This window comes from Trachypithecus francoisi, unplaced genomic scaffold (assembly GCF_009764315.1).
Source record: "Trachypithecus francoisi isolate TF-2019V2 unplaced genomic scaffold, Tfra_2.0 Lachesis_group6, whole genome shotgun sequence".
Classification (NCBI taxonomy): domain Eukaryota; kingdom Metazoa; phylum Chordata; class Mammalia; order Primates; family Cercopithecidae; genus Trachypithecus; species Trachypithecus francoisi.
The window spans coordinates 13,238,559-13,257,346 of NW_022681471.1; the positions used below are offsets into that span (position 1 = coordinate 13,238,559).

Here is an 18,788-nt window from a genome sequence, read left to right on the forward strand (position 1 = left end):
CTAGTTTACAATCCCACCAACAGTGTAAAAGTGTTCCTATTTCTCCACATCCTCTCCAGCACCTGTTGTTTCCTGACTTTTGAATGATTGCCATTCTAACCGGTGTGAGATGGTATCTCATTGTGGTTTTGATTTGCATTTCTCTGATGGCCAGTGATGATGAGCATTTTTTCATGTGTCTGTTGGCTGTATGAATGTCTTCTTTTGAGAAATGTCTGTTCATATCCTTTGCCCACTTTTTGATGGGGTTGTTTGTTTTTTCCTTGTAAATTTGTTTGAGTTCTTTGTAGGTTCTGGATATTAGCCCTTTGTCAGATGAGTAGATTGTAAAAATTTTCTCCCACTCTGTGGGTTGCCTGTTCACTCTGATGGTAGTTTCTTTTGCTGTGCAGAAGCTCTTTAGTTTAATTAGATCCCATTTGTCATGTTGGCTTTTGTTGCCGTTGCTTTGGGTGTTTTAGACGTGAAGTCCTTGCCCATGCCTATGTCCTGAATGGTATTGCCTAGGTTTTCTTCTAGGGTTTTTATGGTATTAGGTCTAACATTTAAGTCTCTAATCCATCTTGAATTAATTTTCGTATAAGGAGTAAGGAAAGGATCCAGTTTCAGCTTTCTGCTTATGGCTAGCCAATTTTCCCAGCACCATTTATTAAATAGGGAATCCTTTCCCCATTTCTTGTTTCTCTCAGGTTTGTCAAAGATCAGATGGCTGTAGATGTGTGGTATTATTTCTGAGGACTCTGTTCTGTTCCATTGGTCTATATCTCTGTTTTGGTACCAGTACCATGCTGTTTTGGTTACTGTAGCCTTGTAGTATAGTTTGAAGTCAGGAGTCAGGTAGCGTGATGCCTCCAGCTTTGTTCTTTTGACTTAGGATTGTCTTGGCAATGCGGGCTCTTTTTGGTTCCATATGAACTTTAAAGCAGTTTTTCCAATTCTGTGAAGAAACTCATTGGTAGCTTGATGGGGATGGCATTGAATCTATAAATAACCTTGGGCAGTATGGCATTTTCACGATATTGATTCTTCCTATCCATGAGCATGGTATGTTCTTCCATTTGTTTGTGTCCTCTTTGATTTCACTGAGCAGTGGTTTGTAGTTCTCCTTGAAGAGGTCCTTTACATCGCTTGTAAGTTGCATTCCTAGGTATTTTATTCTCTTTGAAGCAATTGTGAATGGAAGTTCATTCATGATTTGGCTCTCTGTTTGTCTGTTACTGGTGTATAAGAATGCTTGTGTTTTGTACATTAATTTTGTATCCTGAGACTTTGCTGAAGTTGCTTATCAGCTTAAGGAGATTTTGGGCTGAGACAATGGGGTTTTCTAAATATACAATCATGTCATCTGCAAAAGGGACAATTTGACTTCTTCTTTTCCTAACTGGATACCCTTGATTTCTTTCTCTTGCCTGATTGCCCTAGCCAGAACTTCCAACACTATGTTGAATAGGAGTGGTGAGAGAGGGCATCCCTGTCTTGTGCCAGGTTTCAGAGGGAATTTTTCCAGTTTTTGCCCATTCAGTATGATATTGGCTGTGGGTTTGTCATAAATAGCTCTTATTATTTTGAGGTACGTTCCATCAATACCGAATTTATTGAGCGTTTTAGCATGAAGGGCTGTTGAATTTTGTCAAAAGCCTTTTCTGCATCTATTGAGATAATCATGTGGTTCTTGTCTTTGGTTCTGTTTATATGCTGGACTACGTTTATTGATTTGCGAATGTTGAACCAGCCTTGCATCCCAGGAATGAAGCCCACTTGATCATGCTGGATAAGCTTTTTGATGTGCTGCTGAATCCGGTTTGCCAGTATTTTATTGAGGATTTTTGCATTGATGTTCATCAGGGATATTGGTCTAAAATTTCTTTTTTTGCTGTGTCTCCGCCAGGCTTTGGTATCAGAATGAAGTTGGCCTCATAAAATGAGTTAGGGAGGATTCCCTCTTTATCTATTGATTGGAATAGTTTCAGAAGGAATGGTACCAGCTCCTCTTGTACCTCTGGTAGAATTCAGCTGTGAATCCATCTGGTCCTGGACTTTTTTGGGGGTAGGCTATTAATTATTGCCTCAATTTCAGAGCCTGCTATTGGTCTATTTAGGGATTCAACTTCTTCCTGGTTTAGTCTTGGAAGAGTGTAAGTATCCAGGAAATTATCCATTTCTTCTAGATTTTCTAGTTATTTGCGTAGAGGTGTTTATAGTATTCTCTGATGGTAGTTTGTATTTCTGTGGGGTCAGTGGTGATATCCCCTTTATCATTTTTTATTGCGTCTATTTGATTCTTCTCTCTTTTCTTCTTTATTAGTGTTGCTAGCGGTCTGTCAATTTTGTTGATCTTTTCAAAAAACCAAGTCTTGGATTCATTGATTTTTTGGAGGGTTTTTTGTGTCTCTATCTCCTTCAGTTCTGCTCTGATCTTAGTTATTTCTTGCCTTCTGTTAGCTTTTGAATGTGTTTGCTCTTGCCTCTCTAGTTCTTTTAATTGTGATGTTAGAGTGTCAATTTTAGATCTTTCCAGCTTTCTCTTGTGGGCATTTAGTGTTATAAATTTTCCCCTACACACTGCTTTAAATGTGTCCCAGAGATTCTGGTATGTTGTATCTTTGTCCTCAATTGCCTCAAAGAGAATAAAATACCTAGGAATCCAGCTTACAAGGGATGTAAAGGACCTCTTCAAGGAGAACTACAAACCACTGCTCAGTGAAATCAAAGAGGACACAAACAAATGGAAGAACATACCATGCTCATGGATAGGAAGAATCAATATCGTGAAAATGGCCATACTGCCCAGGTTATTTATAGATTCAATGCCATCCCCATCAAGCTACCAATGAGTTTCTTCACAGAATTGGAAAAAACTGCTTTAAAGTTCATATGGAACCAAAAAGAGCCCGCATTGCCAAGACAATCCTAAGTCAAAAGAACAAAGCTGGAGGCATCACGCTACCTGACTCCTGACTTCAAACTATACTACAAGGCTACAGTAACCAAAACAGCATGGTACTGGTACCAAAACAGAGATATAGACCAATGGAACAGAACAGAGTCCTCAGAAATAATACCACACATCTACAGCCATCTGATCTTTGACAAACCTGAGAGAAACAAGAAATGGGGAAAGGATTCCCTATTTAATAAATGGTGCTGGGAAAATTGGCTAGCCATAAGCAGAAAGCTGAAACTGGATCCTTTCCTTACTCCTTATACGAAATTAATTCAAGATGGATTAGAGACTTAAATGTTAGACCTAATACCATAAAAACCCTAGAAGAAAACCTAGGCAATACCATTCAGGACATAGGCATGGGCAAGGACTTCACGTCTAAAACACCCAAAGCAACGGCAACAAAAGCCAACATTGACAAATGGGATCTAATTAAACTAAAGAGCTTCTGCACAGCAAAAGAAACTACCATCAGAGTGAACAGGCAACCCACAGAGTGGGAGAAAATTTTTACAATCTACTCATCTGACAAAGGGCTAATATCCAGAACTACAAAGAACTCAAACAAATTTACAAGGAAAAAACAAACAACCCCATCAAAAAGTGGGCAAAGGATATGAACAGACATTTCTCAAAAGAAGACATTCATACAGCCAACAGACACATGAAAAAATGCTCATCATCACTGGCCATCAGAGAAATGCAAATCAAAACCACAATGAGATACCATCTCACACGGTTAGAATGGCAATCATTCAAAAGTCAGGAAACAACAGGTGCTGGAGAGGATGTGGAGAAATAGGAACACTTTTACACTGTTGGTAGGATTGTAAACTAGTTCAACCATTATGGAAAACAGTATGGCGATTCCTCAAGGATCTAGAACTAGAAGTACCGTATGACCCAGCCATCCCATTACTGGGTATATACCCAAAGGATTACAAATCATGCTGCTATAAAGACACATGCACACGTATGTTTATTGCGGCACTATTCACAATAGCAAAGACTTGGAATCAACCCAAATGTCCATCAGTGACAGACTGGATTAAGAAAATGTGGCACATATACACCATGGAATACTATGCAGCCATAAAAAAGGATGAGTTTGTGTCCTTTGTAGGGACATGGATGCAGCTGGAAACCATCATTCTTAGCAAACTATCACAAGAACAGAAAACCAAACACCGCATGTTCTCACTCGTAGGTGGGAACTGAACAATGACATCACTTGGACTTGGGAAGGGGAACATCACACACTCGGGCCTATCATGGGGAGGGGGGAAGGGGGAGGGGGGAGAGATTGCATTGGGAGTTATACCTGATGTAAATGATGAGTTGATGGGTGCTGACGAGTTGATGGGTGCAGCACACCAACATGGCACAAGTATACATATGTAACAAACCTGCACGTTATGCACATGTACCTTAGAACTTAAAGTATAATAATAATAAAAAATAAATAATAAATATATAAAAATGGAAAAAAAAAGAATCTTCTAAGAATGTCTTCACCTGTTTTGCTTATCATTAGCTGAACTATTTACAAATAGTTCTCTTTCAACACTTTACTGAGTACTGGTTATATATCTAAGTTGAAGGTGGTAAATCATAGAAGAAAAGAGCAAGATTACTTGGGTTTAAATCTTGAACTCTATCTTATTATCTGGATAAGTTTTCTCATGCAACAAATGGGGAGGGTGATAATAATGATATTTACCTCAGATAGTTGTTGTGAGGATGAAACAGAGACATTCATGAAAGTGTCTGACATACAGTAGATACTCATAAACATTCACCTTTCCTTTAGAATAAGCTTTTTTCTTTTCTGCTAAGTAGGCCCTTCTCTATGTGAGTATCTAATCTCTTCACACTTTTAAGGGCTCAGTCTTTCACCACCATCCTTCCTTCTGCTTTGAATAAATTACTTTGGTCCCATGATCTAGACCTTTCCTGGTTCTTTACGGAAACTTGTCAGTTTACTTTTGCAAGTAATTGATAATGGGGGTAAATAGTTTTACATTCCACATGACATATTTGCATTCAGCGGCGACTCAGAGAGCTGATAGCTTCACCCAAAGCAGTGATACCATTGGTGAGAATTATAAGCACTGTGGCCAACTGGAGGGATTGAGATTTGGACATGGAGGATCCTATCAGCAACTCTCATATCACACTCTGTCTACTAGGTATCTAGATGCTAATCTCAGCCTTTCTATACTCTTTTGACCTCAGGTATATTTTTCTTATGATTTTCTACTTTTGAAATGTACTTACTCAAACTGAGGTAGCAACAAACAGAGACATATAAATGGAAACTCTCATCACACTGTCACTGTATGTCCAAGAAATGACAGTGGAACAGTCTGGTTGGCATTTGGGGACCATATTTTGAATGCTTACACCTTTATGGAGCCTGAGGAAAGTTACTGCTAGAGAGGATTCTGACTAGTATCTGTCATCTACATAAACTCAGTTCTCACTGTGAGTTCAGCAGAGGAGGGTCTTGGGGCATTTCCCTTAAAACTAAAGACACAAAAGTAACAACAAAGATTACCCTCTTTAATGTTCCCTCTAAACTGGACACTAACATTTTTAGAATCTTTAGGTATCAAGATTCTTTTAGGTTCTTGTGCTAATATCAAATAATTCACCGAAACCTTTGTATGTAAGCTAAAAAAATGAGGGTTTATCAGGCCTCCATGAGAAGTCAAAGTCAAATGGCTCGGAGGACATATTCTATTTAGAGACATAACCCATTTCTTAATTTATGTCATATGGTTGAATATGTTAGCAAGGGTGAGGCTAGTTTTAAGCACCAGTTACTGGTGAGTGCACTACCAAAATTCCATTATTCAATCTAATTGGGAGAAAGACCCATTTGAATTAATAGAGAACTCTGATTATAGAATATTTGAAAGGAAATGAAGTTTTATTTATATATATATATGCATATATATGTACATATATGTATGTGCTACCAAAGTAGTTCTGCTGAGCTTGTTATAATGAAGAGATGGTTAGTAATAAGCAATATAATTTATACATAAATAATTTATATAATTTACTAAAGTCCTTAAGAACTGTTTATTTTCTTAAGTAGGCTAAAACTCTTTCTTATCATCTTTTTAAACTAATTTTTTTATAAGTACTTTCTTGACAGGATCTTGAAAAAATAAATCCGGCACAGCCCAAGTTGAACAATTAACATTTCTGAAGTGGCTAAGACTAATAAGGTTTGATTGTAGGTTCTCGAAATGAGATAGTTTCTCACAGTGTGATAAAGCTCCAAGCCAACAGGTCTTTTTTTTTGCGTGTGATTATTGAAGTGGCTTGTTATGAGTAGGACATTTAAAGGGTAGTCACCTGGAGACTAGGGCACCTGAAAGCCATTATTACAGTGTCCCTGAGAGTCATAAATAGGTACCTTTAAGCTGGACACATGGGCCTATTGACTCAAATACTCTGAATCAATGTCTGTCTAAATGACAGCAACAAAAATGTTGTTGTGAGCAAATCCTTTTCCAGGATGAGAAAGTTTTATTTACTTCAAGGTCTTGCTTCTCAGATGTTAGAGAACCCTGAGAAGCCCTTAGAGAGCAGCCTGGTGGTTGGTGCTTCAGGATGAATCACTATAATTAAATAGGCTGGCCAAGCTTGTCCATCAGTTGCAGCCAATAGTCAAAAAGGCATCCTAGGGAGGACACATTTTTAAAGCTTCTCCATTAATGTGGTTAAATTCTGTACTTTTGAAAGAAATATTTTGGATGCATTCATTTCTGAAATATTTGGGGATTACTATGGAAAAATAGCCTATGTGTTCCATAGTTCCTTATTTGTCATTTGCATAATGTCACTGAACTTTAAAGTTGGATTTATAGATGGAATTAGATAAAGGATAGAAAACTTTTCACATGGCCTGGGTTTCAAGAAGACTTGAGAAGGATTAGAAGAGGAGTTCAGTTTGAATTAATTAGGAAATAGAGGGAATAAATATCACCAATGACTTTTTGAGATACAACTTGAAGAAAGATGGGCTTACCATCACTGTGTCATCTGAGCCCTGGTTTTACCCCTGGCTAGAAGTCAGTAATTGGCCCCCACAATGATCAGAAACAATACTGACATACCTTCCATCTTGTCGGCTGATGGTAAATCCATAATCACTGTGGTGCAAGAAACTGACATTCACTCCCACTAGAGGAGTTCCATCTACGGCCACCACTTGGCCTCGAATCACACAGGCACGCCTGCAACACAAGACCAAGGCAAACAGAAAAGCATGTTGAGACTAGATTCTAGAAGTTAAGTTGTAGAAACTTTGGAAAACAGTCAAGTATAACAAATAAAACAATAATTTCACCAACCAATAGAAAACTACTAATAACATTCTGAGGAGGAGGTTTTTTTTTTTTTGTTTTTGTTTTCCTCTCAAAATTAGAATCATACTAAGTATGGTTCAGAATCCAGATATTTGAAGGTTAAAAGCATATTATTAATATTGTCCAATGTATTTGGAAATTCCTTAATATATCATTTTGTTATTATATAATACACCCTTAAATTAGTATCCTATAACTTGCTTAACCTACCCCTGATTTTTGGACATTTTGTTGTTTCTTAATTTTTTTCTGCCTTAAATTTCTTATTATTTCCTTGGGAGAGAGTCCTAGTTGTGGAATGATACTTTTCTCTTATCAAAATTAAAGTTAATTACATTAGTTAATACATAATTATATTGTAAGATAAGACTAAAGTCCCTGTTGACCGCCTTTTTCCTACTTCTTGGTGTTCTCATCAGAGGTAATCAGCACTATTAGTTTGTTGTGTTCATTTTCTATGCATTTACATATATAGTATGAATATTTTTAAGCCTCCCGATATACACTGCCAAAGTGCCTTTTTCTGGTAAAACAACCAGCCAACCAAACAAATTTAGTTGAGCACACTTAAAGTCTGCAAAAGAGACATGATCCCTGACAGTGGTAAACTGTTTTTCTTGCCTAATTTAAATAAAATATTTCAAGACACTTGCCCTTTAAACAAATGAGTCTCATCCCCTACTGAAAAATGGAATTCCATTAAACTAGTCCCTAAATAGGGCTCTCTTTCAGGGACATAGTCCAGTAAAATGTACAAGACTTTCAGGACTAGCCTGGCTGACAAGCTGTAACAAATTTCAGGAGGCTGGCGGTTAAGAAGAGTGCCCCGGGACAAATCCCAAGCAAAGATTTTTTTCACTGGTCTGCTGTTATTTGGGGAAGAAGGACAGTTTTTTCACCAGAGTTTGATCCTAGTCTTGGCAGCTCTGAGCTCTTGGACATGAATTTTATAGCTGGAGCTGGCAGGGTTGAGGAAGGTTGAGCAAGGTCAGTGATTTTTCCTAGGGCATCAATGCCACCTTTTTTTTTTTTGCAACCAAGTGGGATTCTGGGTATCCAGGGCAGCTCAATCTTGGATTAAAGGGGGTCATGTTATTCAGACAAACATGACTTTTCAGAGTAATCCTAATCATTTCATCCTGGAGTTATACATTCTTTTAACAGAATCAGAAGTAAAGGGAAGGATGTAAAGGGAAGGATGTAAAGGCTCATGGCCACAAACATCATTTGAGAAAAAGTAAAACACTTTTGAATAAGCTATAGATGGTAGCTTATTCAACCAGCCAAAGTTGGTTGTATATGTTTAGCCAATAAACCTCACTACTAAATTCTGTTGCAATCAGAGGAATTGGTTATAAGTTATGCTAATAGGATTTATCCTCTTCTATGTAAGGCCTTCCCCCCAAAAAATTACAAGCCATTAAGTATTATGCAAAGGTAAGCGAGTATAATTGTTGCTATTAGTGTTTGTGTATTTTCTGAACTCTCAGATCAACATTTGTAGCTCTGTGACATAGATCAGTGGTTTTTTCCAGTGAGCTGTCCATTTTATGAATTATGTAAATCATGGTTCTGAGTGGCATGCAAATGGCATATTGGCACTTGCTTTGCCATGTTTGATTGTCTCAATTTCTGAATCATTTTGAAATCCCATTTGTTCTAATAGAGAAGACATTTGAAGTCATTGAGTTCTGGATTTTGAACTAATTCTGACAGATCTGGTCCCAGGTTCTAAGTCCAATGTAACAAGAAATGAAAATAAAAGGACATCTCTGATTTTATACAGTAACCTTTTAGATGTCTTTACAGAACAACTTTTGACAAGGTGGGTGTAGATTGAATGGAAACAAGCTGAGAAAATCTCCTGCAAATGACGTATGGATTGGTTCCAGGGAGGCTGTGAAAAGACTGTAATGATGCTAAACAATTTAGAAATAGTTAAGCATTGTTTCCTGAGCTCTCAATGCTGTTACCTGCTTTGGAGTATGGTGGGGGTTAGTTACTACCTTACCAAGCCTCCACCAGTTAAAAAGGTGGCCTTTACAACAATAACACCTACCTAGGTGCTTGCTGATTCCCTATTGGCAAGACAATTCCAAACTCACTCTTTTCATTTGCTCACATTAATCTAGACATTGTGTCTTTCCACAACTCTACTAGGCTCAATTATTTTTGTTTTTATTTTGTCAAGTTTAGTTGGCATTATTTTTTTCATATTTTATGACACACACAGACCTGTCTCTTCTTTCTGCTGTTCTTTTATTTTCTATACGGCTTATATTTATGAAGGATCCAAGCTGGTGAGTGAAAGTCTCATAAAAGTTATCATTATTCTGTGCATTTCCCTTGTATTCCTCTCTTCCTTCACTCTGTATCTCTTTCTGAGTAGACTTGTCTTTTGATTCTTCTGCTTCTTAATATTCCTCATGTTTTATGAAGCACACAGATTTGTGTGATAATGACTCATCAAAGTCATCATTATTCAAGACATTGTCTACCTGTTCTTCTTTTCATTCATTTCACTCTTCATCACTCATAAATAATGCTCACAGACTTGTCTTTCAACTCCTCTACTTTCTTATTCCTCATATTTTATGATCCACACAAACTTGCAGCATATGATAAAGCCCCATAAAACTTATTATTCTACATTTATCAGCACTGAACTCCCTTTGTAATGTAGTAGACTTTAAATGTTCTAAGATTCCCTGTATCTTGCTGCATTTGCTCCCATTATTTACACACTCCATGTCATCCATTTTTCACGAGAATAACTCTTAGGTCTTTTTATTCCTGGATTACTAGTACTTACTGTAATCTTTGAACAATATCAGTCATCCAGTGTCAGTTTAAATTGTCTAAATTTCAGGACAGTATTAAAGTATTCTTTTTAATTTGCAGTAATCTTGACTGACACTGCATGCAGAAATTTAGGAAAAATATACTTCTTAGGCAAAGTCTCCATTTCAAAAAGAAAGCTCTTGAGCGTACTTGCTTTCCCAGGCAGGCTACATCAGCTCCAAATGGCCATTAGGGAGCCTTCATATATATTCTTTGGAAGTACGGCATATTGTGCCACTTTGTTCAGCTCAACTGCCATTTTGTGCACTCCCAGATTCTAAATTCTATTTTCTTAATAATTGTGGATGGTAGCCTTGTATCTGGTTTGTTTTTCCTGATTCCCCACAGTCACTAAAATATAGTTCCTTCTCCCCCATTTATATAAACTATTTTGATTATGCTTCTTATATCTAAGGCAGCCTGTATAGTTCATTTTTCTTCCCCAAAGTTAGATCCTAGCTGAGTAGTGAGGTATGTATGGTAAGGGTCTGCCTTTGATATTACCACAGTCCTGCTTTCTGTGTTTTTCCTTATTCCCATTATGGTGCCTCCCTGTTTCCTCTTACAGAGAGTCCCTGGCTTCCTCACATCACCATTGAAATTAGTCAGTCCTACTTGGCCTGTACTTGGTCTGCCTCGAGGAAGCATCTTGAGCTCTTGAAGTTTTGCCACATCAAAACTACCCTCAACCTGAGTTCTGGTCCTTAAAAACCTGTCTTTTCCTGAAACATTTTCAATTCAATAATATATAGAACTCTTCTAAATCTTTCAAGCAAGATGATAGAAGCTACTGTGTGGACTGTCATGCGGCTGACCCTGCACACGTGTACAGCAGCTATGTGCCCAGCATAACTGTCTTTTGTGTTGGTTTTGTGTGTGTATATACGTGTTCTTGTGTATGCTCAATGGCAGGCACTGCATATTTTTGTTTTTGCTTGGGCTCTCCTTTGATTCACAGACATGGATTGGATGGATGCTTTGCTTGGTTGAACCTTTGAAAACAAGAACTTCTCCCTGCTGTTGTTGGTTAGAGCAAGATAACTTGAACTTAGATGGGCATGTCCAATGTGACTTAAAAGCATGCATGGGGAATATCACCCCTCACAAGTGTCTTTTTTCCTGTTCTCTAGAGAATACAGGCTGCTGCCAAGCTGTCTACCTGCTGTCACTATGCTAAAGCAGCAACCCCAAAGGAATTGCTTCTCCACTTTAACTAAATGCTGAATCCTCTAGGTGTTTGGAGCTTGGTCTGAAGAACAAAGCATCTTGGGAAATGCAAGTCAGAATACACTTTACTGAGAGCCTTATTTAACTAACAAGCTGCTTGTTAGACTGTTCTGATGCAAAAGGTCTAATTCATTCTGTATTTGTTATTTTCATGGAATAGTCAAATTATCCCTAGCCTTCAATCAACTCTTGGTTCCATTCTCCTCTTCCCTTATTTGTTGTCTTTTGTCTTCCATGTCAAATCTCTGATATTCGTTTAACATCTCAGGCAACAACATTAACCTCAAGCACAATAGTTGGTTTGAAAAACAAGGCTGAAAACTAAATAGCTGAAAGAAGATGTAATTTACTACATTGTGTTTCTGATTAATGTCTTTTGAAAGAAAACTGAGACTCAGGGCTAGAAAAGTTATAGCGATTGCTTTTGTTGCTAACATGAGCATAAGCAGCCTTTGAAGGGTAACATTCAAAATCAAGGACCTAGCCAGCAGGGGATCTAGCAGCAGGTGGGCAGGTTAGGTTTTTTTTTTTCTATAGGAACAGATGAAATCCTTTCTACAGCTGACAGCTCTGGTCAAAAGGTAGCATTGAGAAGGACTGGCTGAGAGAGGCTATATGAATCCTCTGCTCACTAGTGTTTGAATTCTGCCTTGTAAATTCCTCTCTGAATTGTCAGTTGGCTCAAATCTCCAAGGGATAGAAATTTGTCGCATATGAGATGTGACTGGAGGATTCCCCTGACAACTGTAGCTACTGGGGTCTCTGTTGGAATGCAAATACCTCTGAATAGTTAGGACAAAGGGTTTGTGATATTCCTGTTACCACTGCCATCACATAGTGAATAAAGGGGCTTCTCTTTAGAATGTAATTTTGGGATTGTGGTGTTGGTCCTCAGTCCTGTATGATAATCTCTCTCTCTTATAGATCAGTGATTCTCAAACTTGATTGTCCACGAGAATCACCGGAAAGTCTTTTTAAAACACAGATTGCTGGGTTGTATCCTCAGAGTTTCTGATTTAGAAGGTCTGGTGTTGGGTCATAGAATTTACCTTTCTAACAAGACAAACCTTTGAGAACTGCCGCTTCAGGAAAAGCAAGGCCATAACATACTCAGCCAATTAAGGCATATGAACTCCTGGAGAGGGAGGCAGAAGGTATAAACCATAAAAAGGCAGGCAAATCAACCACTGATTCACAATCTTACACTTACAAAATTTGTCAGGCACGAATTTTAACTCTTTGTTATAAACTTCTGGAAAAGGGTTTGCAACAACTGTAATTTGGGGAGTCATGTTGAAACTGTCATGACAAAGGGGTGGCTGCACTACAAGATGAACTACAGGGTCTTCAAATTCAGAGATTAGAAAATGGAAATATGTTTTAGTCCAATTTATTTATCCCAAATAAGTGTCCATTTCTCCTCCATCCTCATTATTCTCATTATACAATGCTCATAATTGTGTTATTGCACTTATCATAACCGGTCTTGGATGACAGTTATAGATCTGTCTGTCTTTTTATTAGGTAGCCAGGGCAAAAACTGTGTGATTTTCTTCTCTGTGTCCTTCTCAGTGCCTGATGTACACAGCACATGCTCAAGACAGGTTCATAGAATTTCAACTCCAATATTTAAAAATACAGTTGTAAGATCTTTGCAACCTATGCGCGTGGCACTGCTTCAAGCAAGGGCTTCAGTGACTCCCTGAGATTCCTGTGTGACAGATGACTTACACTTTATTATTAGAAGCCAACACTCTGGATTGAGCATTATGACATTCTCATCAGGAGTGTTTTGTTTGATACTTGACTATTTTAGGGAATTAAACAGTACCTATTGTGATCGGAAGATGAAATGAATAGTCTTCAAATGCTTAATTTATGTACACTAGCCCCATTCTTCCTTTATATATTATTATATAATTACTATTTGCTGTTTTATAATTCAAATGCATTTGGGAATTCTAATATCCAGATATTTTGGGGGTTTCCTTACAACACATGCTACTTTTGATATATGTTATCTAACCCGGCACAGCACTATGAAAACACTTAATGTTATAGCATAAACCTGTTTCCATGTTCTGAAAATTCAGATGCAGTGAATGCTCATACGCAAACCCAATACTATCTCCTCATTAGTTTTTATTTTAATATTGTGGGTTGATTTAATCCTACTCAGTTGGTCACTGCCCCAAATAAATAATGCCTACCAAGTGGGTAGCATTAAAAGCAGCTGGGAACATTAGCCATGAACATTCTAGGACTCTGGGAAAGGTGGTGCTATTGAAAATGCAGATAGCTTTTTAAGCAGAATTATTTTCCTCATGGCTAGTGATGTTTCAAGTAAAACAAAATGGGGGCACTCACCCTGAGGTAGGGTGGCTATTTTCCCATCTGCCCTGGTAATTGCTTGTCAAAAGTAGGCTGCTTTGGAGGCTTGAGATCCCCAAAGTAATGGGAAAAAGATCAAGTGTTTTGAAGCAATAAGAAAACTGACGACACAGTCACATTTTCAGGACTGCGTAAGTGCCAGTTTGCTTCATTTAGACACATGATTATTTTCGTCCAGAATTTGAATCCTGAAATATTTGTCCTGTAAGCCCTTGCAACTCTTGAATAGTCTGAAGTTAGTTTTTCCTTTAAAATTTTTGGTTTGTTTTTTGCTTGTTCTACACATGACTCAAATGTTTTATCTTTGCAATCAGCCTTATAGGGTTTTGTTAACCTCATTAACCTCTCTTGTCACTTCTCTGAATCTGCCTTTCGACTAATGGATAGTCATTAAATATAGAACAGATCCTTCTTGTTGGCCATCTCCTGGGCATATATTACTCTTCTCTCCACAGAGGAAAAGGTGTGTCCTTGCTCTAGCCACAGCTGTGTTCTAGCTCTGGCTTGCTAGTAACCACCATTGTGACTTTTCCTAAGAAAGAGAATTAACTCTCAGCTCTGTTTCCTCTTTATGTAGAGTGGGAATGATCTTTCTTCCCTGACCTCTCCCCAGTTATCTCACAAATATGTCATCACAGTAAAATTACCCAGTAAAATGATCACTTTTTGAACTAGGCCTTACAAATTCTATTGTTATGTACCCTGATCATTATTAGATATATATGTTGTATAAATAAAATATTTATTATACTATGAATCAGGTACTATGCCAGATACTTTCCTTACCTTATTTCATTAATGTCCACATAACCCTGAGTAGGTAAAGCTATTAGCCCATTTAAAAAGTGAAGAAACAGATTCAGAGAAGTTAAAAGTTTTGCGCTTAAGTTAACGCAGCTCATAAGTGGTGGAGGGGTGGAGATCTCTTGACCTGGCCTCCAAAGAGCCTGAGCTGTACTGCAGATCTTTCAGAGTCAAGATATAAACAATATGGCTACAAATGAAAAGAAGTGATCACCTACAAAGATGGTGCTAGCTACAGAATTATCGCTACCTGGAGAAATGTACCAACTGCTGAGCACTTCCTATGTGGAGGGTGTGTAGTGGAGATGAGCTACAGCATGTCATTTGTTCTTTCTTCCCAAACTTGCGTTCACTTTGTCCTCTCCGGGGACAAAATGAGATGACAGAACCAGCTAGAGAGTCATTACAAGCAAATAGTATGACTGAGTAGTAGGTAATAAGGATTTGAGCCTTTTAACTTTAGATCCTAATGGAGCAGCAAGTAGGATATTTAAAATATTAGAAAATACCTATTCATGCTGAGATAAGTTGTAGGTAGCTATTGGTATTATTAATTACAATTATTAAGCATCTCAGAACAACTGAGTTTCAAAGTATCATAAATAATCAGTTGAAACAGCCTTTTGAAGATCTGTGTTCTGATTTTTGATTCTTCTTTGCCCAAAAGCGTTTGCGAAGAAGTGAAAGTCTCACATTGTTTCTTTTTGGTACCTTTAAGTGTTGACTGCTGATTTCAGGAGACAGTCAGCACCATAAATCTGGGAAACTTCTGCACTTTGTAATTTTTTAAATGTGTCTTGAACATGTGTTTTCTGAATTTTAGCATTAGACAGTATATATAGTCTGAAAATCAAGAGATCCCCTCTTCAGTAACACCTTTCACCTGAAGATCAAAGTGCTTTATTAGCAAGTAGCAACAACCTTACTTCCCAATTAGGACAACAACTTCAGAGGTGATAAGCAAAGGAGATTGCTCAGGAAAAGCAACATGGACAGACAAACAGAATACCAAGTAACTATGGCCCATCCAAAACACACTGGAATTCTTTTTCCAAATGTGAGCAGGTCATCTGCAGCGCCTTCCTTTAGAAAGGAAGGTGAACAGAAGGTAGATTTGAGGATTTCGATGCTCTATAAAGAGCTTACCCAATTCTTGGTCTATTCAATTTATTCAGCAATTATTGCATTGTATATTTATCAACCCCTAGTTGTGTACTTGGTATAATGTTTTTCATATTCCTAGATTAAAACACACAACAATCTGCCATTAGCAAGTAGACTTAGAGGTCTTTAACAAATAGATTCATGAAAAAGCTAAACACAAGGTATATGGATTCAAATTCGTACCTCAGTGAAATTACAAATGTTTATGTTGTGGACCTTCTGCGGTTACTCATAGACAGACAAAACTGCACATGTTAATTCTGTGAATGCTTGAATACTGTAATAGCACTATATTTCCTTTTAAGTATTTTAAAACATAGGCTTGGCTTATCTTTTTAAAAATAATTCCAAATCAGCAAGTGGTTTCTCAATATTTCATTTATTCTAGGATTAACACTAATTGATGAAGATCTGCTATTTTTTTCTGTCATGCATGAGTAAATGGTCTAAGGCTGTTACTGATTTCTCTTTCCAGGTCCTATTCAGTTTGTCTGAGGTATTCAAATTTTCTTAATGTACTCCTGGAGGGCAGGCACCCCATCCATTTATCAGTAAAACCTAGTAACCAATATGCAGTAATTCCTTGACAAAGGTTTGTTTTACTTTTCCATTGCACATTATGTCACAGAATTTTGATTCAACGGGCCCCTAAAAGTCAACAGCAGGCTCCAGTTTGTGTTAAAATCTATTGCATGGGGGTCCAGGTGGCAAGAAACATTTATACCAACATCATCTAATATACAGATGAATGCTATTCAGGGTTCTGCTCTAGTGTCACCTCCTCAGAGAGGTGTCCCTGGGCCACTCTGTGTAAAATGGTCCTTCTCTGTCCCTAACCATTATCTCACTTGACAGTATTTATACCCTCCCGACGTTCACTTTTTTCATTGTTTGCCTCCCTCACTAGACTGTATGGGGAAGAGATTTTTGTCCACTATAACCCAGAGCCTAGAACAGTACATATCACTAAATGAAGAAATGAACCAAGTAAACATTATAATGTTCATACATTTAAAGAGTGAAATGATTAATCTTCCCCCAATATGGATTATCTTGAAAGAAACTGTAGGATCTATTGTTTTAACGACTCCAAAATGTGGTTAATGGGGATTTTTTTTTTTTTTTCATTGTGCTAAATAGGATGTCTTTTGGATGATTGTTTCTTTTTTCTTCCTGGAATTTATGTTTGGTATACACATTTTAAATTGTAGAGAAAATTATTTATAGCCCCAAATGTCAAAGGATAAAACTGTTTGCATATAGTTAAGCTGTTCACTGTCCAAATAAGCTTTGTATTTTTCTTGCAAGTCATCAATAGTCTCCTGTGTGTGTCAATTTAGCAGCTCTTCATGCTCACCTGAGCCAATTAGTCCCATCTCTGGATTACTGCTGAAAACTTCCAGGTCAGTTTCACTTCTATAATTGTTTAATGACTTTGTCTAATTTGCCAGAATACTTCTTGTCTTACAGGGTTACCTGTCTTCCCCACCAAGACAGTTGAATTTGGATTCCTGAGTTGATGAACTCCAAGCTCCCTTAGAAACCTGATGTTCCATGATCCATAGACTTACTGCAATTCATAGTTATTTTAATTATTTATGTATTTACTTGATGTTTTGACTGCTTCTGCCACTAGAATGTAAACTCTGTGAATAAGGGGACTGTGTTTCTTTTGTATATCTCCATCTGCACAGTTCCTGGCATAGAGTGAGTACTCAATAAATATTGTTGAATGAACGAGTGAATGCATATCCTTCATCAGTGTTGAAAAATGAATTGATATTGGGGTATTACATTAAGAATGGCAGAGGAATCTGGTATCTCTTCTATCTCTTTCTGAGGTCATAAAGTCCTCAGTTCCTCTGGAAATACTAATATTGTAATAAAATAAATACATAAAACAGTAATTGGTATCTGTCAATTATGGTTATTTTTAAGTCTCAGTCTTTATTCAAGATCAGCAGCTTCTGCAGCAATGACCATCTTCTTGTAACCTTCCCTCGATCTCAGTCTTGGGTCAATAATTTGTTTTGCCATTCACAGAATCTCAAATGGTATAAATTCCCAGCTCAACTAAGGGCAGAAAGCATGTTATATTAAACAAGTTATGATGAGTAATTATGGCTATCACCAGGTATCATGACTAATCAGGAACAAGAATCAATAATTTATTATTGAGTAGGGTATAGTAAAGGAGGATGAAGGCTTAGGTAAATAAAGAGTTTGCCAAAAATTCCATGTTCAAGGCATTTATAGTACTTGAGTTTGTTTTAGGGTACTTCTCTTTGGTTTTCTCGTGAGACAGAATAATGATGCCTACCAAAGTGAGCCAGTTAGCAGCAGTCTTCCTGCTGACTTCCTGATATTGCTCCTTATATTCTACTTTTTTCTTAGCACTAACTTTTGATTATCTAAAATTATTGATGCATACACAAAATCATAAATGATGCCAATTATTGGCAGGTTGTGACAGTGATGGAATACATCACAAGTTTTAAAAAAGAATAATTACTTTGCTATTGTTATATTATCACTATATCTTTGATGAATTTTGTTTCTTTGCTATTTGAAGAACTGTAGTCTTACCTTTAGGCTGGTTCTACATTTGAGAATTGAATTATTTAAGGTCCTAATACCACTTGTGTGTTCTAGGCAACCAAAATGAGTTTTTCACGAACAAATATGAGAAGAGCATGATATAGTTTGTATGTTTGTCCCCGTCCAAATTTCATGTTGTATTATAATCCCCAATATTGGAGGTGGGGCCTGGTTAGAGGTGATTGGATCATGGGGATGGATTTCTCGTGAATGGTTTAGCACCACCTCTTGGTGCTGTCATCACAATAGTGAGTGAGTTCTCATGAGATCTGGCTGTTTAAAAGTGTTTGTCACCTCCTTCTCTCTTTCTTGCTCCTGCTTTCACCATGTGACATGCCTGTTGCCCTGTCACCTTCTACCATGATTGAAAGCTTCCCGAAGCATCACCAGAAGCTGAGCAGATGCCAGCATCATGCTTCCTGCAAAGCCTGCAGGAC

At 37.5% G+C, this 18,788-nt stretch overlaps 1 protein-coding gene across 1 annotated transcript in view; it reads right to left on the bottom strand.

The window, feature by feature from the left end:
* Positions 1-18,788, bottom strand: part of LOC117078435 (teneurin-1) — a 174,971-nt gene that overhangs the window by 132,590 nt on the left and 23,593 nt on the right. Inside the window, exon 5 of the mRNA XM_033201989.1 lies at positions 7,075-7,194. Within this exon, the coding sequence (XP_033057880.1) occupies positions 7,075-7,194 (120 nt within the window). The remainder of the gene's footprint in view (positions 1-7,074; positions 7,195-18,788) is intronic.